Genomic DNA, 27,085 nt, shown 5'->3' on the forward strand with positions numbered 1-27,085 from the left:
ATCAAAGACTTTTAACACCACCTGGCTTCCTAGAACAAGCAAGCGCTTCTCTGGGGTGGGGCTAGGAGCTGCTTTCCACAAGTCTGCCTTTGCACAGTCCACCTTTCAAGATCTCACATGGCCACTCAACACACAGCTTTCAACCTTCCCTTAACTATATTTTCCTCTTTTATCTTTAAACCCATTGTTCTAAACTTTCTTTGAAACTCAAACTCTTCCAAATATATGATATTTCATGTTTCCATCTTATCTTTGCTTTTGGGTCAATAAAAATATGATATTTCCACTACATGTTTACCTTTGAACTCCTGCAAGATGCAAACATTTTCCTCTCACCTTCTAATTCCTCTTTGAAATTCAAACAGCCTCTCAACTTATCTACAACTTATCTACACATGTAAATTTTAACTCGTCCATCAAAATGTCTGTTTTTATATCAAACCCTTTGATGATTTGAACCTTGCAGCCTGACTGTCTTCAGTTTAATTAAATTAGCCACACACTCTCAAGCCCCCACAGTAATATTAGGAAAACTGGTATTCTGTTTACAGTGTGTGCATGTGTGTGTGTGTGAGAGAGAGTGTGTGTGTGTCTATGTCTGTGTGTGAGTGTGTGTGTATAGTGAGTGAATGTGTGTTTGTGTGTGCCAGTGTGTGCATGTGTGGGTGAGGGTGTGTGTATACCTCTGTGTGTGTCTGTCTGTTTGTGAGAGTGTGAATAGTGTGTGTGTTTGTGTGTGTACGCATGTGTGAGTGTGTGGTTAATTTAATTAAACTGAAGACAGTCAGACTGCAAGGTTCAAATCATCAAAGGGTTTGGATATAAAAACAGGCATTTTGAAATGGAGATGGACGAGCTAACATTTACATGTGTAGATATTTGTGAGGTTGTTTGAATTTCAAAGAGGATTTAGAAGGAACAAGAAGAGAGAGAGTGCAAGAGAGAGCGTGTGAGAGACAGTGTGCGTGTGTGAGAGAGTGTGTGTGTGTGACAGAGTGTGTGTGTGTGAGAGAGAGTGAGGGGGGGGGAGAGAGAGAGAGAGAGAGAGTGAGAGAGAGACTGTGTCAGTGTGTTGAGGTAGAAGATTAGCCATGATCGTATTGAATGGTGGACTGGATAAAAGGGCTGAATGTCCTCCTTGTGCTCCCATTTCTGTCATTCAGCACTCCCCCCTACAGGTGGTGAAGAGAGTATCCCTCCACAACTGTTTATATGATTCACAACCATAGTACTTTGAATTTGATTTGTGCAGCTAATTGTTTAAATATATCGAATCAGCAAACGTAAATGATATCCGGTCGGCAAAGAGAAGTGAATTCGAGAATAATCTCTGCTGGGCCACTGGTCACATTGACCTTCAAAGCAATAGCTTTTCACTGGGTCCACAGCGGCTCCTGCAAACATCTGTCAGCTGAAAAGTGGAATATTTGTGTTAATCGGATTGACTTGAGAAGCATAGATAAAACACAAAGCTTTGCAAAGGTAAACAGGCATGTACTGTAAACCCTACAGATTCTCAGAATGCTATTAAATGTTAACAAAACTAAGCAATTGGTAAAGCACATTAGACCACACCTAGAATATTGTGAACAGTTTTTGTCCCCTTATCTAAGGAAAGATATACTGGCCTTGGAGGCAGTCCAGAGAAAGTTCACTAGATTGATTCCGGGTAGGGAGGGATTTTCTTATGAGGAGAGATTGAGCAGGTTGAGCCTGTACTCATTGGAGTTTAGAAGAATGAGAGGCGACCCTTATTGAAACACATAAGATTCTTAGGTAGCTTGACAGGGTAGATGCTGAGAGGTTGTTTCCCCTTGTGGGAGAGTCTAGGACCAGAGGGCATAACCTCAGAGTAAGGGGTCGCCCACTTAAAACAAAGATGAGGAGGAATTTCTTCTCTCAGAGGGTAGTTAATCTGTGAAATTCTTTACCACAGAGGGCTGTAAAGGCTGGGTCGTTAAGTATATTCAAGGTTGAGATGGACAGATTTTTAATCGGTAAAGGAATTAAGAGTTATGGGGGAAAGGCAGGAAAGTGGAGTTGGGGATTATCAGGTCAGCCATGATCCCATTGAATGGCGGAGCAGACTCGATGGGCCAAATGGCCTACTTCTGCTGCTATGTCTTATGGCCTTATAGTAATGGGGTGTTCTGGGTTTTAAGCTCAGGCTGGAGGAGCTGGGCTCCTTCCCCTTGGAGCTGAGGGGAGGTTTGATGGAGCTGGACAAGGTTCTGACAGGTTTAGATGAGGTGGCAAAAAAAATTCATTCTCTTTACCCATTGGCACAGAGGCTAAGGGACACAGAAGTAAGGTTTCGGGGGCAAGAGAAATGGTGGGTGGGTGGGGGGCGGGGCGGTGGAATACGACAGAGAGCTTTTTCAATGTGGTGAGCATTGACCCAAAACCCGCTGCCCACGAGAGTGGTGGAAGGGGAGGCGGTGAATGATTTCAAAGGGAAATCAGATGGGCAAGTGGGGGGAGAATGAATTTGTGGGGGGGGGGTGCAGAGGGATAGAGTGGAAGGAGGGGACCGACTGGGCTGCTCGGCGGAGAGCTAGCAGGCCCTTGATAGGCCGAACGGCCTCCTTCAGTGCCATAATGACCCTGTGGCTATTTCAAATCGAGAAATCTGATCTTACCGTCCCAGATTGCTGTAAAGATGACGGTCACTCAAGTTCAGGCCCTTTGTAGAAAATTAGAAAAAGCATGAATGGACACTTAACCCGGCTGGATAACTCCGTCGTGTTAAAGAAAGAAACTGTGAGGTAGTAAATCTGCTCGCACGCTTACCATGTAAGTCGAATTTAAGTTTCTTCTTTGATTCTGTAATTAATGAACACAACAGAAAGTGACCTTTCTCTGGCTATTATTAACCATTACTAACTACTATTAACAAAGGCAACAGAGAACAGCTCACCGACGCTGGTATTATTACTATCGAATACATCTGGATATTATTGAAATCAACAGGGAGTAAAAATGAAGCCAGGTGTGAAATGGGTTGCTGACTCACTAGTGCCCATTTGAGGATCAGGGTCTACTCAGTGATGCAAAGGAGAAAGGCCTGATCTTACCCAGCCTGTTGAACAATTACTTCCACATCAGGGAGTTGTGATCAGCTGCAATATTTAAGATGTGTGGAAGATGGTGGGGAATTCTCAGCACTGAGCCGTCATCCAAACCCCCATTTTAAAACCAATCGTTGTGCCCTTAGTTTGATGCTATTGTACCGTCACTGTGGCTGGGTCAAAATCCTGGAACTCCCTCCCTAACAGCGCTGTGGGTGTACCTACACCACAGGGACTGGCAGCTGTTCAAGAAGGCAGCTCACCACCACTTTCTCAAGGGGCAATTAGGGATGGGCAATAAATATTGGCCCAGCCAGAGATGCCCACATACCATGAATAACTTTTTTTAAATTATTAGCCCCGCCTCCACAATGAAGCTAGTAATCCTGCAATAACACTTGCTCAGCAGATGGGGCAGTAAAGGTGAAGGCGGAGTAAAGGAGAAAGCAGAGTAAAGGAGAAAGCGGAGTAAAGGAGAAAGCAGAGTAAAGGAGGAGATGGAGTAAAGGAGGAGGCAGAGTAAAGGAGAAAGCAGAGTAAAGGAGGAGGTGGAGTAAAGGAGAGGCGGAGTAAAGGAGAAAGCAGAGTAAAGGAGGAGGTGGAGTAAAGGAGAGGCGAAGTGACGGAGGAGGTGGAGTAAAGGGAGAGGTGAAGTAAAGCCGAAGATGGAGTAAAGGAGAAGGTGGAGTAAAGGAAGAGGCGGAGTAAAGGAGGATGTGGAGTAAAGGAGGAGGCAGAGTAAAGGAGGAGGCAGATTAAAGGAGGAGGCAGAGTAAAGGAGGAGGCAGATTAAAGGAGGAGGCAGAGTAAAGGAGGAGGCGGAGTAAAGGAGGAGGCGGAGTAAAGGAGGAGGAGGAGTAACGGAGAAGGTGGAGTAAAGGAGGAGGCGGAGTAAATGAGGAGGCGTTGGGCTAGAGACAGTTGACACCAAATGCTAAATGTGTACATTTGCTACCAGAAGTGTCATTTCATGATCTTAACATCTTTTTTAGTTAAATTTTGAAATTTGGCCATTGGTTATCATGGAGGGATCTTTGAACCTGAAATTCTTCTCCTGCCATTTTAGGGGATGTTTAGAGTGGTCCACTGGAAAAAAAGGTAAACAATAATCCTGGAGATAAACATTAATGCTGGTTTGTGTGCCAAGCTGCTTAGAAAGGTGGTGTCACAGATGCGTACACACACAAACACACACACACAATTCACACTCTCACACATAGACAGACACACACAGAGGCACAAACACATCTTCACCAACACATGCACACACTGGCACACACGCACTCACTATACACACACACTCACACACAGACTCACACACAGACATAGACACACGCACTCTCTCGCGCACACACACACACACACACATACACACACTCACAGATACACACGCACACACTGTAAACAGAATACCAGTTTTCCTAATATTACTGTGGGCGCTGAGAGTGTGTGGCTAATTTAATTAAACTGAAGACAGTCAGACTGCAAGGTTCAAATCATCAAAGGGTTTGGATATAAAAACAGGCATTTTGAAATGGAAATGGGTGAGCTAACATTTACATGTGTAAATAAGTTGTGAGGTTGTTTGAATTTCAAAGAGGAATTAGAAGGAACAAGGAGAGTGGGAGTGCAAGAGAGAGCGTGTGAGAGACAGTGTGCATGTGTCAGACAGAGTTTGTGTGTGTGAGAGAGAGAGTGAGAGAGACTGTGTGTGTGTGAGAGAGAGTATGTGTGTGTGTGAGAGAGAGAGAGAGTGTGTGTGAGAGAGTATGTGAGAGAGAGTGCATGTGTGTGAGAGAGACAGTGTGCGAGAGAGTGTGTGTGTATGAGAGAGAATCCATGAGAGAGAGAGAGGGAGTGTGAGAGAGAGACTGTGCATGAGAGAGTGCATGTGTGTGAGAGAGAGTGTGTGAGAGACAGAGTATGTGTGTGAGAGAGAGTGTGTGTCTGTGTGAGAGAGATTGTGTGTGAGAGAGAGAGGGAGAGAGAGTGTGTGTGTGAGAGACAGAGTGTGTGTGTGAGGCAGTAAATCTGCTCGCACCCTTACCACGTATGTCGCATTTAAGTTTATGTTGTTTCCTCTGTGATTCTGTAATTAAAAAACACAATAGAAAGTGACCTTTCTCTGGCTATTATTAACCATTACTAACTACTATTAACAAAGGCAACAAAGAACAGCTCACCGACGCTGGTATTATTACTATCGAATACATCTGGATATTATTGAAATCAACAGGGAGTAAAAATGAAGCCAGGTGTGAAATGGGTTGCTGACCCACTAGTGCCCATTTGAGGATCAGGGTCTACTCAGTGATGCAAAGGAGAAAGGCCTGATCTTACCCAGCCTGTTGAACAATTACTTCCACATCAGGGAGTTGTGATCAGCTGCAATATTTAAGATGTGTGGAAGATGGTGGGGAATTCTCAGCACTGGGCCGTCATCCAAACCCCCATTTTAAAACCAATCGTTGTGCCCTTAGTTTGATGCTATTGTACCGTCACTGTGGCTGGGTCAAAATCCTGGAACTCCCTCCCTAACAGCGCTGTGGGTGTACCTACACCACAGGGACTGGCAGCTGTTCAAGAAGGCAGCTCACCACCACTTTCTCAAGGGGCAATTAGGGATGGGCAATAAATGTTGGCCCAGCCAGTGATGCCCACATCCCATAAATTTCAAAAAATTATTAGCTCCGCCTCCACAATGAAGCTAGTAATCCTGCAATAACACTTGCTCAGCAGATGGGGGAGTAAAGGAGAAGGTGGAGTAAAGGAGGAGGCAGAGTAAAGGATAGGTGGAGTAAAGGAGGAGGCAAAGTAAAGGAGGAGGTGGAGTAAAGGAGGAAGCATAGTAAAGAAGGAGGCGGAGTAAAGGAGGAGGTGGGGAAAAGCAGGAGGCGGAGTAAAGGAGGAGGCAGAGTAAAGGAGGAGGTGGAGTAAAGCAGGAGGCGGCTTAAAGGGGAAGGTGGAGTAAAGGAGGAGGTGGAGTAAAGGGGAAGGTGGAGTAAAGGAGGAGGTGGAGTAATGGGGAAGGTGGAGTAAAGGAGGAGGCGGAGTAAAGGAGGAGGCGGAGTAAAGCAGGAGGCAGAGTAAAGCAGGAGGCGGAGTAAAGGGGAAGGTGGAGTAAAGGAGGAGGCGGGGTAAAGGAGGAGGTGGAGTAAAGGAGGAGGCGGAGTAAAGGAGGAGGCGGCGTAAAGGAGGAGGCGGAGTAAATGAGGAGGTGGAGTAATGGACGAGGCGGAGGGCGGAGTAAGAGGAGGCGGAGTAAAGGCGGAGGTGGAGTAAATGAGGAGGCGTTGGGCTAGAGACAGTTGACACCAATTGCTAAATGTGTACATTTGCTACCAGAAGTGTCATTTCATGATCTTAACATCTTTTTTAGTTAAATTTTGAAATTAGGCCATTGGTTATCATGGAGGGATCTTTGAACCTGAAATTCTTCTCCTGCCATTTTAGGGGATGTTTAGAGTGGTCCACTTGAAAAAAGGTAAACAATAATCCTGGAGATAAACATTAATGCTGGTTTGTGTGCCAAGCTGCTTAAAAAGATGGTGTCACAGGGCGATTATGAATTAATCATCCATGGAGAGGCAAAACATTGAAAAATAAGCAAATCATATTTATTAATAATAAGTGTCATCATAATGATTGTATTATTGCAGCATGAACTGGTGTGATTGTTTGCAATTTGGTACTCTTGTGTTTGTCCTGGTGAAAGTTATCCAAAGTACACGGGCAATTATTTGCTACATTTTTAAAGCAATAGGATTGGGCTACAAGATAATGGTGATTGGGAACATTTACGTCAACGACTTTTATTAAATCATCGCCTACCTGGGATTCAGAGCTCTGAGCTGCAGTGGCATAAAGGAAAACAAAGCAAGATTAGACATGGGATATTCAAGGGAAAAACAAGCCACCCCCGATTCACATCCAAAATCGGTCCTCACTGTTCATAATGTTCTACCTGCGCTGGCAGAGCTAGCGAGGAGTAAAGGGGTCCAGCTTTCTATGGTGTTTGTTAATAAGCTCCTGCTCACTGTTGCCTGACTCGCACGACGCATGTGGTTGGTTGAAGGCGCTATGTCAACGCCAGTGGTCGCTGGCCAGCGGCCTAGGAAAGTGGCCGAAGTCTAATCGCCCGCCCAAAAACAGCCCACGCCTGATCTTTCCTCCGCGCTGCAGTGGATGTGGAAGGGGCGGGCACCTCGTTGTCGACTGTTTGAACGACAGCAGGGGGAAAGGGTGGGGGTTAAAATGCGGCCCGACGCAATGAGTCATGGAGTCACAGAGCCGTACAGCACAGAAACAGGCCCTTCGGCCCATCTTGCCCGTGCTGGCCATCAAGCACCTGTCCATTCCTAACCCCATCTCCCAGCACTCGGCACGTAGCCCTGACGCTTCAAGTCACCCAAGTACATCCAACTACTGGCTGCAGACTATCGGCCACATTATTCCCACATTGTTCTACTTACTAATTCCCATTCAGCTGCTTAACGGAGATGGGGGGTGGTGAAGTGCAATGGTTAACGCGAATGATGTTTCCCACAGGGACTTGCTAACTGAACCCACATCAAGCTGACAACATCTGGGGGTGGGGGGCGATTCGCGATGCGGAGCGGTAACAGCGGGCCACCAAGCGATACCCCGGATCGATTCCGGACCCTACCTCACCCAATGGCCTTTTGGCCCCTCACACTCACCCTGACCTCGGCCTTTTCGCCTGCAGATCCAAGCGAACCCGACGAGAGCCAGGAGAAGCAGCAAACCCCCGCAGACCCCCACAGCCACGTAGGTCGCTCGGAGAGCCTTGGGGCCCGCTGTGGAGGAACAGAAACCAAAGGGTCTTAGAAAACTGCTCCGAACCGCCCGGCAACCGAGGCACGTTGCAGTTGGTGGGCTGCTTACAGAGACGGGTGCTCAGAGGTTTTACATTGACCTCCAAACCCCAGCGTGATATCCTCGAGCGAGTATTTCTGATCACACTGGCAGCAGCAACATTTTGAGACACCTGAAGGGCCCTACTGCTTTAACCAGCTTTGGCTGTAACAATAGATTTGGACTGATATTGATTACAACAACTTTAGATCTTGAACTCCCTCCTCCATCCCCACCCTCTTTCCGTTTCTCCCCCCTTCCTTTTGCTTTTTCCAATAATTTATACAGATTTTTCTTTTCCCACCTATTATTTTTAAATCTATACCTTTTATGCCCTTTTAGTCTTATTTCACCCCACCCCCCCACTAGAGCTATACCTTGAGTGCCCTACCATCCATTCTTAATTAGCACATTCGTTTAGATAATATCACCAACTTCAGCACAAAAACAGAATTACCTGGAAAAACTCAGCAGGTCCGGCAGCATCGGCAGAGAAGAAAAGAGTTGACGTTTCGAGTCCTCATGACCCTTCCACAGAACCACCTTCAACACCTCTTTGTTCTTTTGTCTGTGACATCTTTTGATTATCTGCTCCTATCACTGCTTGCTTGTCCCTACAACCACCCCCACCACTTCTCTCCCCCCACGCCCCCCCCCCCCCAACCTTAAACCAGCTTATATTTCACCCCTCTCCTAATTTTACTCAGTTCTGTTGAAGGGTCATGAGGACTCGAAACGTCAACTCTTCTTCTCCGCCGATGCTGCCAGACCTGCTGAGTTTTTCCAGGTAATTCTGTTTTTGCTTTGGATTTCCAGCATCCGCAGTTTTTTGTTTTTATCTCTGATTTATAAATACAATTGTGTGCGGGTATGAGGCCTTTGCCTACTTCGTAAACACCCCTTGCTAGTAGCCGTGTGCCTTATTGACCCCACTTTGAATGCTCTTGAATTCTGACAAATTACATTTTGGCTGCCCTTTGTAAGTCTCAAGTTTGGCAAACCCATGATTCCATGTGGAATCACCATGCGCCGCTGATGCCTGTGCTTTCCACGCCTGTGCTTAGCTGCCCCTCAGTTGGCAGCAAGGTTCTGGGTTCAAGCCCCACTCCAGGGCTTGCGCGCCGAAATCAGGGCCTGTCACCCCGGTGGCGGCACTGGGGGAGTGCTGCACTGTCAGAGGCGCCAGCTTTTAGGAGAGGCTCGGGTGGGTGGCGAAGGACCCGCTGGTTCTATTTTGAAGGAGAACAGGGGAGTCCTCCCTTACGTGCACACACACACACACACACGCACACACACACACACACGCATGTGCACACACACAAACGTGCACGCACACACGCGCACGCACACACATGCGCACACACACACATATGCACACACATGCATGTGCACACACACACACACACACACACACGCATCTGCACACACACATGCACATACACATGCACGTGCACGCACACACACATACATGCACGTGCATGCACACACACACACACGCACACACACGCACGTGCATGCACACACATGCACACATACGCACGCACACACACACACACGCACACAAACACACACACGCATGTGCACACACACGTGCATGCACACACACGCGCACACACACACATATGCACACACATGCATGTACACACACACACACACGCATCTGCACGCACACATGCACATACACACGCACGTGCACGCACACACACACATACATGCACGTGCATGCACACACACACACACACACACGCACGTGCATGCACACACATGCACACACATGCAAGCACACACACACACACACACACACACGCAAAAAATACTTGCAATGGCACAGTGGTATTATCGCTGGAGTAGTAATCCAGAGACCCCAGGGCAATTCTTTGGGGACCAGGGTTTGAATCCCTCCACAGCAGATGGTGGAATTTGAATTCAATAAAAATCCGGAATTAAAAGTCTAATGATGACCACAAAACCACTGCCGATTGTTGTAAAGTCTGGTTCACCAATGCCATTTAGGGAAGGAAATCCTCTATCCTCACCTGGTCTGGCCTACATGTGACTCCAGACCCACACAGCAATGTGGTTTGACTCTTAAATGACCTCTGAACTAGGGCAATAAGGGATGGGTAATAAATGCTGGCCTGGCCCAGTGATGCCTGCATCCCCATGATTGAACAGAAACAGCACTGATGGGTGGGGCCCCCAACACATTGCTGTTGGTGGGAGCTTGCTGTGAGCAAATTGGCTGCTGCGTTTCCCGTCTGACAACAACAACAACAGTGACTACTTCACGAAGGATGTCAGGTGGCTGTGAAAGGAGCTATATAAATACAAGTCCTATTGTTGGGGAATTTACTGGTCTCAAGGGACAGATGCGTTTTCCAGTCCCTTCTCTACATGACTCAAGGGCCAAGCAATTGAAAGACCCCTCGGTCATTTCGGGATTCTCTTCCGAAGATACGTTCTGCGTATGGAATCTATCAGGATAAAACTCTAACCTTTATATGCCAGGAGGGACTGTTCTTCAGTAATCCGCGTGTTGGTCCACACAACGCAATGGTAGAGCCCAACATCATCTCCTGTAGGTGTCATAGTCAGTGAGCAGTCTCCACTTTCCATGCACCTCTCTCTGGAGAGGCCCAGGTTGGACCGGCCTGGGTGCTCCGTGACCTTCCCGTTCAGGACTTGTAGGAGAAGGTGCTCTTTCCAATTTCCCAGTGAGTCCGTCCAACGCCACTGGACGAGGGTTGCTCTTGCGTAGGATGGGTCAGAGCAATGTAGTGACACGGAGTGGGACCCATTAAAATTCACCTCCGGGCATTCACCCTTGCCGCCCCTAACGCCACCTGTAACAGCGATGTGATACAATTTCAGGAACCCGGTGGCGTAAAATCTCATGCGCAGTCCTGAACACTTGGGAAGTGACATGAGACTTTGCTCGAGTTTTTATTGAGCGTCACATGAGCAGCATCCAAGGGCTAAGAGGATGCCAATTATGGATGGCGTTCGAATCAAGTGAAAGAAATTCATAGCTGAAGTAACAGCTGCATGTATGTGAAGGACGGGTGAAGCAGCAACAATTCTGCTTGCCTGGTGTCCTGCCACCTTCACCAAGTGGACTCTGAATGGTAGAGGTGTTGCCATGGAGAATGCACCAGGGAACAGTTAACTGCCGAAGCTTTTGTTGAAACTCAAACCAGGCAGGCCGACTCTGATTGGTCAAGGCATTACCATGAGCCCGCTTACCAACCGATCAGCGCTCTCCTCTCATGCGGTATAAATTGTTGTTCTACCACCATTCGAATGGAATGTTAAACAAGCTAATTGAGAATACATAGCGGAATAATCGCTTCTCTAAAACTTACCCGTAACAACAGCAGTGGTTAAAAGCAAGGAGAGAACAATCGACATGGTAGACCAGCGCTGACACAATGGGCTGAATGGCCTCCTCCTGTGCTGTAACAATTTTGCAATTCCCTGCGATCCAGCCTACTGAATTTACTTCTGCTTTCAGACTTCCTGAAGCCACCTCCACACCTCGGTCAGACCATATGAATCATTTCTAATTCTGGTGAAAGAATTAATTCCAGTAACTCATGGATCTGAAGTTACACATTCTGTTACACAGCTGTGTCCAAGCAATAGCCTGTCATCACTTTGTCCTCTCTGGCTAGAATTCCTTTCTTTGTAAACTCATAGAGTAGGCTCACAGACGTTTACAGCACAGAAGGAGGCCATTCAGCCCATCATGTCCACACTGGTCAACAAAGATCTGACTACACTAATTCCATTTTCCAGAGTTTGGCCCATAGCCCTGGAGGCTCTGGCAATGCAAGGGGATATCTAAATACTTCTTAAATGTTACATGAGTTTCTGACTCAACCACCCTTTCAGGCAGTGAGTTCCAGACTCCCACCACCCTCTGGGTGAAAATATTTCTCCTCAACACCCCTCTTAGCCTTCTACCTCTTACCTTAAATCTGTGCCCCCTGGTTGTTGACCCTTCTACTGATGGAAAAAGTGCCTTCCTATTCACCCTATCTATGCCCCTCATAATCTTATACACCTCTATCAGGTCCCCTCTCAATCTTCACTGCTCCAAGGAAAACAACCCTAGCCTATCCAATCTCTCCTCATAGCTCAGACTCTCCAGCCCAGGCAACATCCTGGTGAATCTCCTCTGTACCCTATCCAGTGCAATCACACCCTTCCTACAATGTAGTGACCAGAACTGCACGCAGTACTCCAGCTGTGGTCTAACCAGCACTTTATGCAGTTCCAGCATAACCTCCCTGCTCTTGTATTCTATGCCCTGGCTATTAAAGGCAAGTAGCCCCATATGTCTTCTTAACCACTTCATCTACCTGCCCTGCAACCCTCAGGGATCTGTACATAGGCACACCAAGGTCTCTCTGATCTCCAGTACTTTCCAGAGTTCTACCATTCCTAGTGTAACCCCTTGCCTTGTTAGCCCTCCCCAAGTGCATTACCCCAAACTTTTCCGGGTTGAATTCCATTTGCCACTGATCTGCCCACCTGTCCAGTCCATTGATATCCTTCTGCAGCTTACTGTCTTTCTAACAAACTCTTCCTTTACAGATGACCTCTTTTACAACCACGAGACAAGAGTAAAAATTAACTCCCTCGATTTACTACTCCAGGTCTGGCTGTACTAGGAGTTTTGTTGTGAATTTAGCAAGAATGTGCTTTGTCAATACTGCAGGAGACCCATTATGTGCACCTTCAGATTATAAAGAATTGATCAGACACATTTTCTGAGCTTAAATCAAAGATCAAGATAAACTCATTGAAGATACTTCCTGAATTAAAAAAAACAGCTAGGTAAATCTTCCTCACCATTCATATGTCACACACACACACATACGCTCACACTCACAGACACAAACTCACACACTCACAGTTACACACACACACACACACACACACACTTTCACACATTCATTCTCACTTACACTCGCACACATACACACACACACACACACTCACACTCACAGACACAAACTCACACACTCACAGTCACACACACACACACCCACACACATACACTCACACTCACAGACACAAACTCACATACTCACAGTCACACCCACACACATACACTCACACTCACAGACACAAACCCACACACATACACTCACACACACACACACACCCCCACACACACTCACAATCTCACAATCACACTCACACACACAAAGGCACACACAATTACACACACACACACACACTCTCAGACAAACACTCACACTCACAATCTCCCAATCACACACACACACAAAGGCACACGCACTTATTCACACACACACACACACACACACATCCACACGCACACTCACACACTCACACACAGTCACACACACTAGTACAGATGGTGGAATAAGAGGATATATTTAAAACATTTGACAGTTTGTGAAGAAAAAAAACAATCAAAGGGATGTACAGTTAACTGTCCTTTAGCTGGTCTCCATGTGTTCAACGTTACAGCTGTTTGATTCAGTTTTCTCCCTCGGTGACGTTATATGGAGCAGATGTCCATGTTTCAATCCCAAAAGATCTTGGTTTGAAGTCGATTTCCCTTCTCCACGGGGATTCTCACTCACAGGAGTTTGGATTCAGTTTAATAACCTGCGGTGTTTCAGCAGAATGTGATTCCTCTGACTCTGAGTACTGATAAATGGTGCTTTATCTAATTGGTGGATTATATTGCAATACAGCTGCAGCACATTTACGCAACTAGGGGAGCACTGCTTTCTTGTGCTCTTCCGGTGGCTGGTGGTGGTGGAGCAGGAGGTTCAGGAGATCAGTCGAGAGTCATGGCCAAGTCCAAGAATCACACCAACCACAATCAGTCCAGCAAATGGCACAGGACAGGGATCAAAAAGCCCAAGTCTTATCGATTTGAACCCCTGAAAGGAGTTGATCCCAAGTTCCTGAGGAATATGCAGTTTGCCAAGAAACACAACAAAAAAGGAGCAAGGAAGGATGAAAGCAAAAAATAAAATGGCAATTACCAAGAAAAGGACTGACAGTCTTAACGATTTAACATCTACTGTCTTTGAGGATGGCAGTCATGTGATATATTGTATTCCAAATTGCTTATTTTGAATGAAACCCTAGTTGGGAAAAAACAAAAGCAGCTGGCATCTACAGACATCACATTTTGACAAAAACACTGAGGGGAATGGCTAATGTCTTATGGGATTAACTCAACTTCCAGATAACTTCACCAGGTATGACTAACATCTGCCCATCTCATCGATGGCCTGATATTTCATCCATCTATCTGTCTGTATGTCTGCAGGTCTTTTTGCCTTGTACCCACCCGCCTGCCTGTCTCTCTGCCTTGTACCCGTCTGCCTGTCTCTCTGCCTTGTACCCGCCTGCCTGCCTGTCTCTCTGCCATGTACCAGTCTGCCTGTCTCTCTGCCTTGTACCCGCCTGCCTGCCTGTCTCTCTGCCTTGTACCCACCGGGTTGACAGTCTCTCTGTCTTGTACCCACCCACCTGCCTGTCTCTCTGCCTTGTACCCACCTGCCTGCCTGTCTCTCTGCCTTGTACCCGTCTGCCTGTCTCTCTGCCTTGTACCCACCTACCTGCCTGTCTCTCTGCCTTGTACCCGTCTGCCTGTCTCTCTGCATTGTACCGGCCTGCCAGCCTGTCTCTCTGCCTTGTACCCGTCTGCCTGTCTCTCTGTCTTGTACCCACCCACCTGCCTGTATCTCTGCCTTGTACCCACCCGCCTGCCTGTCTCTCTGCCATTTACCCACCTGCCTGCCTGTATTTCTGCCATGTACCCAACCACCTGCCTGTCTCTCTGCCTTGTACACACCCGCCTGCCTATCTCTCTGCCTTGTACCCAACCGCCTGTCTCTTTGCCATGTACCCACACGCCTGCCTGTCTCTATGCCTTGTACCCACCTGCCTGCCTGTCTCGCTGCCTTGTACCTGCCCACCTGCCTGTCTCTCTGCCTTGTACCCACCTGCCTGCCTGTCTCAGCCCTGTTCACACCTGCCTGTCTCTCTTACTTGAACTCCCCTGCCTGCCTGTCTCTCTGCCTTGCACCCACCCGCCTGCATGTCTCGCTGCCTTGCACCCACCTGCCTGCCTGTCTCTCTACCTTATACCCGCCTACCTATCTCTCTGCCTTGTACCCACCTGCCTGCCTGTCTCGCTGCCTTGTACCTGCCCACCTGCCTGTCTCTCTGCCTTGTACCCACCTGCCTGCCTGTCTCAGCCCTGTTCACACCTGCCTGTCTCTCTTACTTGAACTCCCCTGCCTGCCTGTCTCTCTGCCTTGCACCCACCCGCCTGCATGTCTCGCTGCCTTGCACCCACCTGCCTGCCTGTCTCTCTACCTTATACCCGCCTACCTATCTCTCTGCCTTGTAACAACCTGTCTGCCTGTCTCTATGCCATGTACCCACCCTCCAGATGTCTCTCTGCCTTGTACCTACCTGCCTGTCTCTCTGCCTTGTACCCAACCACCTACCTGTCTCTCTGCCTTGTTCACACCTGCCTGTCTCTCTACGTTGTACCCAGCTGCCTGCCTGTCTCTCTTATTTGAACTCACCCGCCTGCCTGTCTCTCTGCCTTATACCCACCTGCCAGTCACTCTGCCTTATACCCGCCTGCCTGTCTCTCTTCCTTGTACACACCTGCCTGTCTCTCTGCCTTGTACCCACCCACCTACCTGTCTCTCTGCCTTGTACCCACCTGCCTGCCTGTCAGTCTGCCTTGACCCACCCACCTGCCTGCCTCTCTGCCTTGTACCCACCCGCCTGCCTGTCTCGCTGCCTTGACCCACCCACCTACCTGCCTCTCTGCCTTGTACCCACCCACCTGCCTGTCTCTCTGCCTTTTACACACCAACCTGCCTGTCACTCTGCCTTGTACCCACCTGCCTGCCCGTCTCTCTGCCTTGTACCCACCCGCCTGCCTGTCTCTCTTCCTTGTACCCAGCCGCCTGTCTATATCTCTTCCTTGTACCCACCTGCCTGCCTGTCTCTCTGCCTTGTACCCACCTGTCTGCCTGTCTCTCTGCCTTGACCCACCTGCCTGCCTGTCTCGCTGCCTTGACCCACCCACCTGCCTGCCTGTCTCGCTGCCTTGACCCACCCTCCAGATGTCTCTCTGCCTTGTACCCACCTGCCTGTCTCTCTGCCTTGTACCCAACCACCTACCTGTCTCTCTGCCTTGTTCACACCTGCCTGTTTCTCTACGTTGTACCCAGCTGCCTGCCTGTCTCTCTTATTTGAACTCACCCGCCTGCCTGAGTCTCTGCCTTATACCCACCTGCCAGTCACTCTGCCTTATACCCGCCTGCCTGTCTCTCTTCCTTGTACCCACCTGCCTGTCTCTCTGCCTTGTACCCACCCACCTACCTGTCTCTCTGCCTTGTACCCACCTGCCTGCCTGTCAGTCTGCCTTGACCCACCCACCTGCCTGCCTCTCTGCCTTGTACCCACCCGCCTGCCTGTCTCGCTGCCTTGACCCACCCACCTACCTGTCTCTCTGCCTTGTACCCACCCACCTGCCTGTCTCTCTGCCTTGTACCCACCCGCCTGCCTGTCTCCCTGCCTTGACCCACCCACCTACCTGTCTCTCTGCCTCTTACCCACCCACCTGCCTGTCTCTCTGCCTTGACCCACCTGCCTGCCTGTCTTGCTGCCTTATACCCACCTGCCAGTCTCTCTGCCTTGTACCCACCTGCCTGTCTATATCTCTGCCTTGTACCCACCCACCTGCCTGTCTCTCTGCCTTGTACCCACCCACCTGCCTGTCTCTCTGCCTTTTACACACCAACCTGCCTGTCACTCTGCCTTGTACCCACCTGCCTGCCCGTCTCTCTGCCTTGTACCCACCCGCCTGCCTGTCTCTCTTCCTTGTGCCCACCCGCCTGTCTATATCTCTTCCTTGTACCCACCTGCCTGCCTGTCTCTCTGCCTTGTACCCTCCTGTCTGCCTGTCTCTCTGCCTTGACCCACCTGCCTGCCTGTCTCGCTGCCTTGACCCACCCACCTGCCTGCCTGTCTCGCTGCCTTGACCCACCCTCCAGATGTCTCTCTGCCTTGTACCCACCTGCCTGTCTCTCTGCCTTGTACCCAACCACCTACCTGTCTCTCTGCCTTGTTCACACCTGCCTGTCTCTCTACGTTGTACCCAGCTGCCTGCCTGTCTCTCTTATTTGAACTCACCCGCCTGCCTGAGTCTCTGCCTTATACCCACCTGCCAGTCACTCTGCCTTATACCCGCCTGCCTGTCTCTCTTCCTTGTACCCACCTGCCTGTCTCTCTGCCTTGTACCCACCCACCTACCTGTCTCTCTGCCTTGTACCCACCTGCCTGCCTGTCAGTCTGCCTTGACCCACCCACCTGCCTGCCTCTCTGCCTTGTACCCACCCGCCTGCCTGTCTCGCTGCCTTGACCCACCCACCTACCTGTCTCTCTGCCTTGTACCCACCCACCTGCCTGTCTCTCTGCCTTGTACCCACCCACCTGCCTGTCTCCCTGCCTTGACCCACCCACCTACCTGTCTCTCTGCCTCTTACCCACCCACCTGCCTGTCTCTCTGCCTTGACCCACCTGCCTGCCTGTCTTGCTGCCTTATACCCACCTGCCAGTCTCTCTGCCTTGTACCCACCTGCCTGTCTATATCTCTGCCTTGTACCCACCCACCTGCCTGTCTCTCTGCCTTGTACCCACCCACCTGCCTGTCTCTCTGCCTTTTACCCACCAACCTGCCTGTCACTCTGCCTTGACCCACCCACCTGCCTGTCTCTCTGCCTTGACCCACCCACCTGCCTGTCTCTCTGCCTTGTACCCACGTGCTTGCCTGTGTCTCTGCCTTGTATCCACCCACCTGCCTGTCTCTCTGCCATGTACCCACCCACCTGCCTTTCTCTCTGCCCTGTACCCGCCTGCCTGTCTCTCTGCCTTGTACCCACCTGCCTGTCTCTCTGCCTTGTACCCACCTGCCTGTCTCTCTGCCTTGTTCCCTCCTGCTTGCCTGTCTCTCTGCCTTGTACCCACCCGCCTGCCTGTCTCTCTGCCTTGTACCCACCTGCCTGTCTCTCTGCCTTGACCCACCCACCCGCCTGTCTCTCTGCCTTGACCCACCTGCCTGCCTGTCTCTCTGCCTTGTACCTGTCTGCCTGTCTCTCTTCCTTGTACCCACCTGCCTGCCTGTCTCTCTTCCTTGTACCCACCTGCCTGTCTCTCTTCCTTGTACCCACCTGCCTGCCTGTCTCTCTGCCTTGTACCCACCTGCTTGTCTCTCTGCCTTGTACCCACCCACCTGCTTGTCTCTCTACGTTGTACCCAGCTGCCTGCCTTTCTCTCTTATTTGAACTCACCTGCCTGCCTGCCTCTCTGCCTTATACCCACCTGCCTGTCACTCTGCCTTATACCCGCCTGCCTGTCTCTCTTCCTTGTACCCACTTGCCTGTCTCTCTGCCTTGTACCCACCCACCTACCTGTCTCTCTGCCTTGTACCCACCTGCCTGCCTGTCTCACTGCCTTATACCCACCTGCCTGTCTCTGTGCCTTGTACCCACCTGCCTGTCTATAACTCTGCCTTGTACCCACCCACCTGCCTGTCTCTCTGCCTTGTACCCACCCACCTGCCTGTCTCTCTGCCTTGTACCCAACCACCTGCCTGTCTCTCTGCCTTGTACCCACACGCCTGCCTGTCTCTCTTCCTTGTACCCACCTGCCTGTCTATATCTCTACCTTGTACCCACCTGCTTGCCTGTCTCTCTGCCTTGTACCCACCTGCCTGCCTGTCTCTCTGCCTTGACCCACCTGCCTGCCTGTCTCGCTGCCTTGAACCACCCACCTGCCTGTCTCTCTGCCTTGTACCCACGTGCTTGCCTGTCTCTCTGCCTTGACCCACCCACCTGCCTGTCTCTCTGCCTTGACCCACCAACCTGCCTGTCTCTCTGCCTTGTACCCACCCACCTGCCTGTCTCTCTGCCTTGTACCCACCTGCCTGTCTCTCTGCCTTGTTCCCTCCTGCCTGTCTCTCTGCCTTGTACCCACCCACCTGCCTGTCTCTCTGCCTTGTACCCACCTGCCTGTCTCTCTGCCTTGTACCCACCCACCTGCCTGTCTCTCTGCCTTGTACCCACCTGCCTGCCTAAATCTCTGCCTTGTTCCCTCCTGCTTGCCTGTCTCTCTGCCTTGTACCCACCTGCCTGCCTGTCTCTCTGCCTTGTACCCGCCTGCCTGTCTCTCTGCCTTGTACCCACCTGCCTGCCTGTCTCTCTGCCTTGTATCCACCCACCTGCCTGTCTCTCTGCATTGTACCCACCCGCCTGCATGTCTCTCTGAATTTTAGCCACCTGCCTGCCTGTATCTCTGCCTTGTACCCACCCACCTGCCTGTCTCTCTGCCATTTACCCACCTGCCTGCCTGTATTTCTGCCATGTACCCACCCACCTGCCTGTCTCTCTGCCTTGTACCCACCCGCCTGCCTATCTCTCTGCCTTGTACCTGCCCACCAGACTGTCTCTCTGCCTTGTACCCACCTGCCTGCCTGTCTCTCTGCCTTGTACCCAATCGCCTGTCTCTCGGCCTTGTACCCACACACCTGCCTGTCTCTATGCCTTGTACCCACCTGCCTGCCTGTCTTGCTGCCTTGTACCTGCCCACCTGCCTGTCTCTCTGCCTTGTACCCACCCACCTGCCTTTCTCTCTGCCTTGTACCCACCTGCCTGCCTGTCTTGCTGCCTTGTACCTGCCCACCTGCCTGTCTCTCTGCCTTGTACCCACCCACCTGCCTTTCTCTCTGCCTTGTACCCACCTGCCTGTCTCTCTGCCTTGTACCTACCCACCTGCCTGTCTCTCCGCCCTGTACCCGCCTGCCTGTCTCTCTGCCTTGTACCCACCTGCCTGTCTCTCTGCCTTGTACCCACCTGCCTGTCTCTCTGCCTTGTTCCCTCCTGCTTGCCTGTCTCTCTGCCTTGTACCCACCCACCTGCCTGTCTCTCTGCCTTGACCCACCCACCCGCCTGTCTCTCTGCCTTGACCCACCTGCCTGCCTGTCTCTCTGCCTTGTACCTGTCTGCCTGTCTCTCTTCCTTGTACCCACCTGCCTGCCTGTCTCTCTTCCTTGTACCCACCTGCCTGTCTCTCTTCCTTGTACCCACCTGCCTGCCTGTCTCTCTGCCTTGTACCCACCTGCCTGTCTCTCTGCCTTGACCCGCCTGCCTGTCTCTCTGCCTTGTACCCACCTACCTGCCTGTCTCTCTGCCTTGTACCCACCTGCCTGCTTGTCTCTCTACGTTGTACCCAGCTGCCTGCCTGTCTCTCTTATTTGAACTCACCCGCCTGCCTGTCTCTCTGCCTTATACCCACCTGCCTGTCACTCTGCCTTATACCCGCCTGCCTGTCTCTCTTCCTTGTACCCACTTGCCTGTCTCTCTGCCTTGTACCCACCCACCTACCTGTCTCTCTGCCTTGTACCCACCTGCCTGCCTGTCTCACTGCCTTATACCCACCTGCCTGTCTCTGTGCCTTGTACCCACCTGCCTGTCTATATCTCTGCCTTGTACCCACCCACCTGCCTGTCTCTCTGCCTTGTACCCACCCACCTGCCTGTCTCTCTGCCTTGTACCCAACCACCTGCCTGTCTCTCTGCCTTGTACCCACACGCCTGCCTGTCTCTCTTCCTTGTACCCACCTGCCTGTCTATATCTCTACCTTGTACCCACCTGCTTGCCTGTCTCTCTGCCTTGTACCCACCTGCCTGCCTGTCTCTCTGCCTTGATCCACCTGCCTGCCTGTCTCGCTGCCTTGAACCACCCACCTGCCTGTCTCTCTGCCTTGTACCCACGTGCTTGCCTGTCTCTCTGCCTTGACCCACCCACCTGCCTGTCTCTCTGCCTTGTATCCACCCACCTGCCTGTCTCTCTGCCTTGTTCCCTCCTGCTTGCCTGTCTCTCTGCCTTGTACCCACCCGCCTGCCTGTCTCTCTGCCTTGACCCACCCACCCGCCTGTCTCTCTGCCTTGACCCACCTGCCTGCCTGTCTCTCTGCCTTGTACCTGTCTGCCTGTCTCTCTTCCTTGTACCCACCTGCCTGCCTGTCTCTCTTCCTTGTACCCACCTGCCTGTCTCTCTTCCTTGTACCCACCTGCCTGCCTGTCTCTCTGCCTTGTACCCACCTGCCTGTCTCTCTGCCTTGACCCGCCTGCCTGTCTCTCTGCCTTGTACCCACCTACCTGCCTGTCTCTCTGCCTTGTACCCACCCACCTGCTTGTCTCTCTACGTTGTACCCAGCTGCCTGCCTGTCTCTCTTATTTGAACTCACCCGCCTGCCTGTCTCTCTGCCTTATACCCATCTGCCTGTCACTCTGCCTTATACCCGCCTGCCTGTCTCTCTTCCTTGTACCCACTTGCCTGTCTCTCTGCCTTGTACCCACCCACCTACCTGTCTCTCTGCCTTGTACCCACCTGCCTGTCTATATCTCTGCCTTGTACCCACCCACCTGCCTGTCTCTCTGCCTTGTACCCACCCACCTGCCTGTCTCACTGCCTTGTACCCACCCACCTGCCTGTCTCTCTGCCTTGTACCCACCCGCCTGCCTGTCTCTCTTCCTTGTACCCACCTGCCTGTCTATATCTCTACCTTGTACCCACCTGCTTGCCTGTCTCTCTGCCTTGTACCCACCTACCTGCCTGTCTCTCTGCCTTGACCCACCTGCCTGCCTGTCTCGCTGCCTTGAACTACCCACCTGCCTGTCTCTCTGCCTTGTACCCACGTGCTTGCCTGTCTCTCTGCCTTGACCTACCCACCTGCCTGTCTCTCTGCCTTGACCCACCAACCTGCCTGTCTCTCTGCCCTGTACCCACGTGCTTGCCTGTCTCTCTGCCTTGTACCCACCCACCTGCCTGTCTCTCTGCCTTGTATCCACCCACCTGCCTGTCTCTCTGCCTTGTACCCGCCTGCCTGTCTCTCTGCCTTGTACCCGCCTGCCTGTCTCTCTGCTTTGTACCCACCTGCCTGCCTGTCTCTCTGAATTTTACCCACCTGCCTGCCTGTATCTCTGCCTTGTACCCACCCACCTGCCTGTCTCTCTGAATTTTACCCACCCGCCTGCCTGTCTCTCTGCCATTTACCCACCTGCCTGCCTGTATTTCTGCCATGTACCCACCCACCTGCCTGTCTCTCTGCCTTGTACCCACCCGCCTGCCTATCTCTCTGCCTTGTACCTGCCCACCAGTCTGTCTCTCTGCCTTGTACCCACCTGCCTGCCTGACTCTCTGCCTTGTACCCAACCACCTGTCTCTCGGCCTTGTACCCACACACCTGCCTGTCTCTATGCCTTGTACCCACCTGCCTGCCTGTCTTGCTGCCTTGTACCTGCCCACCTGCCTGTCTCTCTGCCTTGTACCCACCTGCCTGCCTGTCTCAGCCCTGTTCACACCTGCCTGTCTCTCTTACTTGAACTCCCCTGCCTGCCTGTCTCTCTGCCTTGCACCCACCTGCCTGCCTGTCTCTCTGCCTTGTAACAACCTGTCTGCCTGTCTCTCTGCCATGTACCCACACTCCAGACTGTCTCTCTGCCTTGTACCCACCTGCCTGTCTCTCTACCTTGTACCCACCCACCTACCTGTCTCTCTACCTTGTACCCACCCACCTACATGTCTCTCTGCCTTGTTCACACCTGCCTGTCTCTCTACCTTGTACCCAGCTGCCTGCCTGTCTCTCTTATTTGAACTCACCCGCCTGCCTGTCTCTCTGCCTTATACCCGCCTGCCTGCCTGTCTCTCTGCCTTATACCTGCCTGCCTGTCTCTCTTCCTTGTACCCACCTGCCTGCCTTTCTCTCTGCCTTGTACCCACCTACCTGCCTATATCTCTGCCTTGTTCCCTCCTGCTTGCCTGTCTCTCTGCCTTGTACCCACCTGCCTGTCTCTCTGCCTTGAATCCACCCACCTGCCTGTCTCTCTGCCTTGACCCACCCACCTGCCTGTCTCTCTGCCTTGTACCCACCCACCTGCCTGTCTCTCTGCCTTGTACCCACCTGCCTGCCTGTCTCTCTGCCTTGTACCCACCCACCTGCCTGTCTCTCTGCCTTGACCCACCTGTCTGTCTCTCTGCCTTGTACCTGTCTGCCTGTCTCTCTTCCTTGTACCCACCTGCCTGTCTCTCTGCCTTGTACCCAACCGCCTGCCTGTCTCTATGCCTTGTACCCACCTGCCTGCCTGTCTCGCTGCCTTGTACCTGCCCACCTGCCTGTCTCTCTGCCTTGTACCCACCTGCCTGCCTGTCTCAGCCCTGTTCACACCTGCCTGTCTCTCTTACTTGAACTCCCCTGCCTGCCTCTCTGCCTTGCACCCACCCGCCTGCATGTCTCGCTGCCTTGCACCCACCTGCCTGCCTGTCTCTCTACCTTATACCCGCCTACCTATCTCTCTGCCTTGTTACAACCTGTCTGCCTGTCTCGCTGCCATGTACCCACCCTCCAGACTGTCTCTCTGCCTTGTACCCACCTGCCTGTCTCTCTGCCTTGTACCCACCCACCTTCCTGTCTCCCTGCCTTGTTCACACCTGCCTGTCTCTCTACCTTGTACCCAGCTGCCTGCCTGTCTCTCTGATTTGAACTCACCCGCCTGCCTGTCTCTCTGCCTTATACCCGCCTGCCTGCCTGTCTCTCTGCCTTATAACCGCCTGCCTGTCTCTCTACCTTGCACCCAGCTGCCTGTCTCTCTACCTTATACCCACCCAGCTGCCTGTCTCTCTGCCTTATACCCGCCTGCCTGCCTGTCTCTCTGCCTTATACCCTCCTGCCTGTCTCTCTGCCTTATACCCGCCTGCCTGTCTCTCTTCCTTGTATCCACTTGCCTCTCTCTCTGCCTTGTACCCACCCACCTACCTGTCTCTCTGCCTTGTACCCACCTGCCTGCCTGTCTCACTGCCTTATACCCACCTGCCTGTCTCTGTGCCTTGTACCCACCTGCCTGTCTATATCTCTGCCTTGTACCCACCTGCCTGCCTATATCTCTGCCTTGTTCCCTCCTGCTTGCCTGTCTCTCTGCCTTGAATCCACCTGCCTGCCTGTCTCTCTGCCTTGACCCACCCACCTGCCTGTCTCTCTGCCTTGTACCCACCCACCTGCCTGTCTCTCTGCCTTGTACCCACCTGCCTGCCTGTCTCTCTGCCTTGTACCCACCCACCTGCCTGTCTCTCCGCCTTGACCCACCTGTCTGTCTCTCTGCCTTGTACCTGTCTGCCTGTCTCTCTTCCTTGTACCCACCTGCCTGTCTCTCTGCCTTGTACCCAACCGCCTGCCTGTCTCTATGCCTTGTACCCACCTGCCTGCCTGTCTCGCTGCCTTGTACCTGCCCACCTGCCTGTCTCTCTGCCTTGTACCCACCTGCCTGCCTGTCTCAGCCCTGTTCACACCTGCCTGACTCTCTTACTTGAACTCCCCTGCCTGCCTGTCTCTCTGCCTTGCACCCACCCGCCTGCATGTCTCGCTGCCTTGCACCCACCTGCCTGCCTGTCTCTCTACCTTATACCCGCCTACCTATCTCTCTGCCTTGTTACAACCTGTCTGCCTGTCTCGCTGCCATGTACCCACCCTCCAGACTGTCTCTCTGCCTTGTACCCACCCACCTTCCTGTCTCCCTGCCTTGTTCACACCTGCCTGTCTCTCTACCTTGTACCCAGCTGCCTGCCTGTCTCTCTGATTTGAACTCACCCGCCTGCCTGTCTCTCTGCCTTATACCCGCCTGCCTGCCTGTCTCTCTGCCTTATAACCGCCTGCCTGTCTCTCTACCTTGCACCCAGCTGCCTGTCTCTCTACCTTATACCCACCCAGCTGCCTGTCTCTCTGCCTTATACCCGCCTGCCTGCCTGTCTCTCTGCCTTATACCCTCCTGCCTGTCTCTCTGCCTTATACCCGCCTGCCTGTCTCTCTTCCTTGTACCCACCTGCCTCTCTCTCTGCCTTGTACCCACCCACCTACCTGTCTCTCTGCCTTGTACCCACCTGCCTGCCTGTCTCTCTGCCTTGACCCACCCACCTGCCTGTCTCTCTGCCTTGTACCCACCCACCTGCCTGTCTCTCTGCCTTGACCCACCTGCCTGCCTGTCTCGCTGCCTTATACCCACCTGCCTGTCTCTCTGCCTTGTACCCACCTGCCTGTCTCTCTGCCTTGTACCCAGCCACCTGCCTGTCTCTCTGCCTTGTACCCACCCACCTGCCTGTCTCTCTGCCTTGTACCCACCCTCCTGCCTGTCTCGCTGCTTTGACCCACCCACCAGCCTGTCTCCCTGCCTTGTACCCATGTGCTTGCCTGTCTCTCTGCCTTGTACCCACCTGCCTGTCTCTCTGCCTTGACCCACCTGCCTGTCTCTCTGCCTTGTACCCACCTGCCTGTCTCTCTGCCTTGTACCCACCCACCTGCCTGTCTCTCTGCCTTGTACCCACCTGCCTGCCTGTCTCGCTGCCTTGTACCCACCCACCTGCCTGTCTCTCTGCCTTGTACCCACCTGCCTGTCTGTCTGCCTTGTACCCACCTGCCTGTCTCTCTGCCTTGTATCCACCAGCCTGTCTGTCTGCCTTGTACCCACCTACCTGTCTCTCTGCCTTGTACCCACCCACCTGCCTGTCTCTCTGTCTTGTCCCCACCCGCCTGCCTGTCTCTCTGTCTTGTATCCACCCGCCTGCCTGTCTCTCTGCCTTGTACCCACCCGCCTGCCTGTCTCTCTGCCTTGTACCCACCTGCCTGCCTGTCTCTCTGCCTTGACCCACCCACCCGCCTGTCTCTCTTCCTTGTACCCACCTGCCTGCCTGTCTCTCTGCCTTGTACCCACCTGCCTGCCTGTCTCCCTGCCTTGTACCCACCTGCCTGTCTCTCTGCCTTGTACCCACCCGCCTGCCTGTCTCTCTGCCTTGTACCCAGCCACCTACCTGTCTCTCTGCCTTGTACCCACCTGCCTGCCTGTCTCTCTGCCTTGTACCCACCTGCCTGCCTGTCTCTCTGCCTTGACCTACCTGCCTGCCTGTCTCGCTGCTTTGACCCACCCACCAGCCTGTCTCCCTGCCTTGTACCCATGTGCTTGCCTGTCTCTCTGCCTTGTACCCACCCACCTGCCTGTCTCTCTGCCTTGTACCCACCTGCCTGCCTGTCTCTCTGCCTTGTATCCACCCACCTGCCTGTCTCTCTGCCTTGTACCCACCTGCCTGCCTGTCTCTCTGCCTTGTATCCACCCACCTGCCTGTCTCTCTGCCTTGTACCCACCCGCCTGCCTGTCTCTCTGCCTTGTACCCACCTGCCTGCCTGTCTGTCTGCCTTGTATCCACCCGCCTGCCTGTCTCTCTGCCATGTACCCATCTGCCTGTCTCTCTGCCTTGTACCCACCCGCCTGCCTGTCTGTCTGCCTTGTATCCACCCGCCTGCCTGTCTCTCTGCCTTGTACCCACCTGCCTGTCTCTCTGCCTTGTACCCACCTACCTACCTGCCTATACACCTACTCACCTGTCAATTTACAGCAGCTGACCAACCAGCAGTGAAAGATTCACTTTACCAGAATTGCCTATGAATGTCATCAGTAGTCATCGGGAGTAGAAATGAACGTGTCAGTAGCTGCTTTTGGATGCTTGGTAACTCTAGTAAAGCTCCCATGAAAGAAAGCAGTCTGTTCCACCCGAACTGATAAAGCTTGTTGTGCTTCAGTCATTGAGTCTCTCAGCTAATTGAAGTTCTCTGGGGACACTTATACCTCATGGGAAACTGGGCACAATAACATGCTCCCATTTGCTCTCAGTTGTGGTTCTAACTTCCACTTTCAGGATTAGGTGTAGTGGAAAGAGAAATCTTTCACATCGTTGTGCAAAGCCTCCGCTCGCATTGCGAAGTTCGAGAGGAGTGATTTCGACATTAGGATTGAGTAACCCTAACGGACAGATACGTGGGTAGGCAAAAGGCAGCCTGGCTGCAATGGTGGTTATATTAAGCTGGATTGATTTATCTAGGATCAGCTCATACACAAACACTTTTGCAAAGTTTGCAATTTCACTTCCTTTTTGACTTAATTCAATACAACAACAAACATTTGCATTTACTTAGTATCTCCCAAATGCGATAAAACATCCCAAGGTGCTTCACAAGAGCGT

The 27,085-nt window shown here is 52.1% G+C and overlaps 2 protein-coding genes across 9 annotated transcripts; one reads left to right on the top strand and one right to left on the bottom strand.

Annotated features, from left to right (window-relative positions):
* Positions 1–1,014: 1,014 nt before the first annotated feature.
* LOC121270983 lies at positions 1,015–26,647 on the bottom strand. 8 transcript variants are annotated; one of them, XM_041176660.1, is made up of 10 exons: positions 26,448–26,647; positions 13,402–13,586; positions 11,306–11,508; positions 10,439–10,786; positions 7,769–7,885; positions 6,900–6,919; positions 5,116–5,157; positions 2,791–2,823; positions 2,640–2,683; positions 1,015–1,411 (listed from the first exon to the last, which is right to left on the bottom strand). In XM_041176660.1, the coding sequence occupies exons 3-10, from the start codon at positions 11,349–11,351 to the stop codon at positions 1,408–1,410; spliced, it is 654 nt and encodes a 217-aa protein (XP_041032594.1). In that variant the 5' UTR covers positions 11,352–11,508; positions 13,402–13,586; positions 26,448–26,647; the 3' UTR covers positions 1,015–1,407. The 8 variants fall into 8 exon arrangements, with proteins under 8 accessions (XP_041032594.1, XP_041032596.1, XP_041032597.1 ...); XM_041176662.1 differs by having other exon boundaries at positions 26,497–26,552; XM_041176663.1 differs by lacking the exon at positions 13,402–13,586 and having other exon boundaries at positions 26,497–26,647.
* LOC121270984 (60S ribosomal protein L29-like) lies at positions 13,716–13,978 on the top strand. Its single transcript, XM_041176669.1, has one exon. It carries the CDS (start codon positions 13,775–13,777, stop codon positions 13,958–13,960), a length of 186 nt encoding a protein of 61 aa, XP_041032603.1. The 5' UTR covers positions 13,716–13,774; the 3' UTR covers positions 13,961–13,978.
* Positions 26,648–27,085: the final 438 nt, after the last annotated feature.

Source organism: Carcharodon carcharias, chromosome 29 (assembly GCF_017639515.1).
Source record: "Carcharodon carcharias isolate sCarCar2 chromosome 29, sCarCar2.pri, whole genome shotgun sequence".
NCBI classification, from domain to species: Eukaryota; Metazoa; Chordata; class Chondrichthyes; order Lamniformes; family Lamnidae; genus Carcharodon; species Carcharodon carcharias.

Bases quoted from the DNA above. Each gene is read 5' to 3' on its own strand.
- LOC121270983 (XM_041176663.1), bottom strand. From the start codon at position 11,351: ATGTCGATTGTTCTCTCCTTGCTTTTAACCACTGCTGTTGTTACGG. The intron at 2,824-5,115 runs GTAAGGGTGCGA...CATTAATTACAG, and splicing joins ACTTAAATGCGACATACGTG to AATCAAAGAAGAAACTTAAA. The intron at 2,684-2,790 runs GTAAGCGTGCGA...TTTTCTACAAAG, and splicing joins ACTTAAATTCGACTTACATG to GGCCTGAACTTGAGTGACCG.
- LOC121270984 (XM_041176669.1), top strand. From the start codon at position 13,775: ATGGCCAAGTCCAAGAATCACACCAACCACAATCAGTCCAGCAAATGG.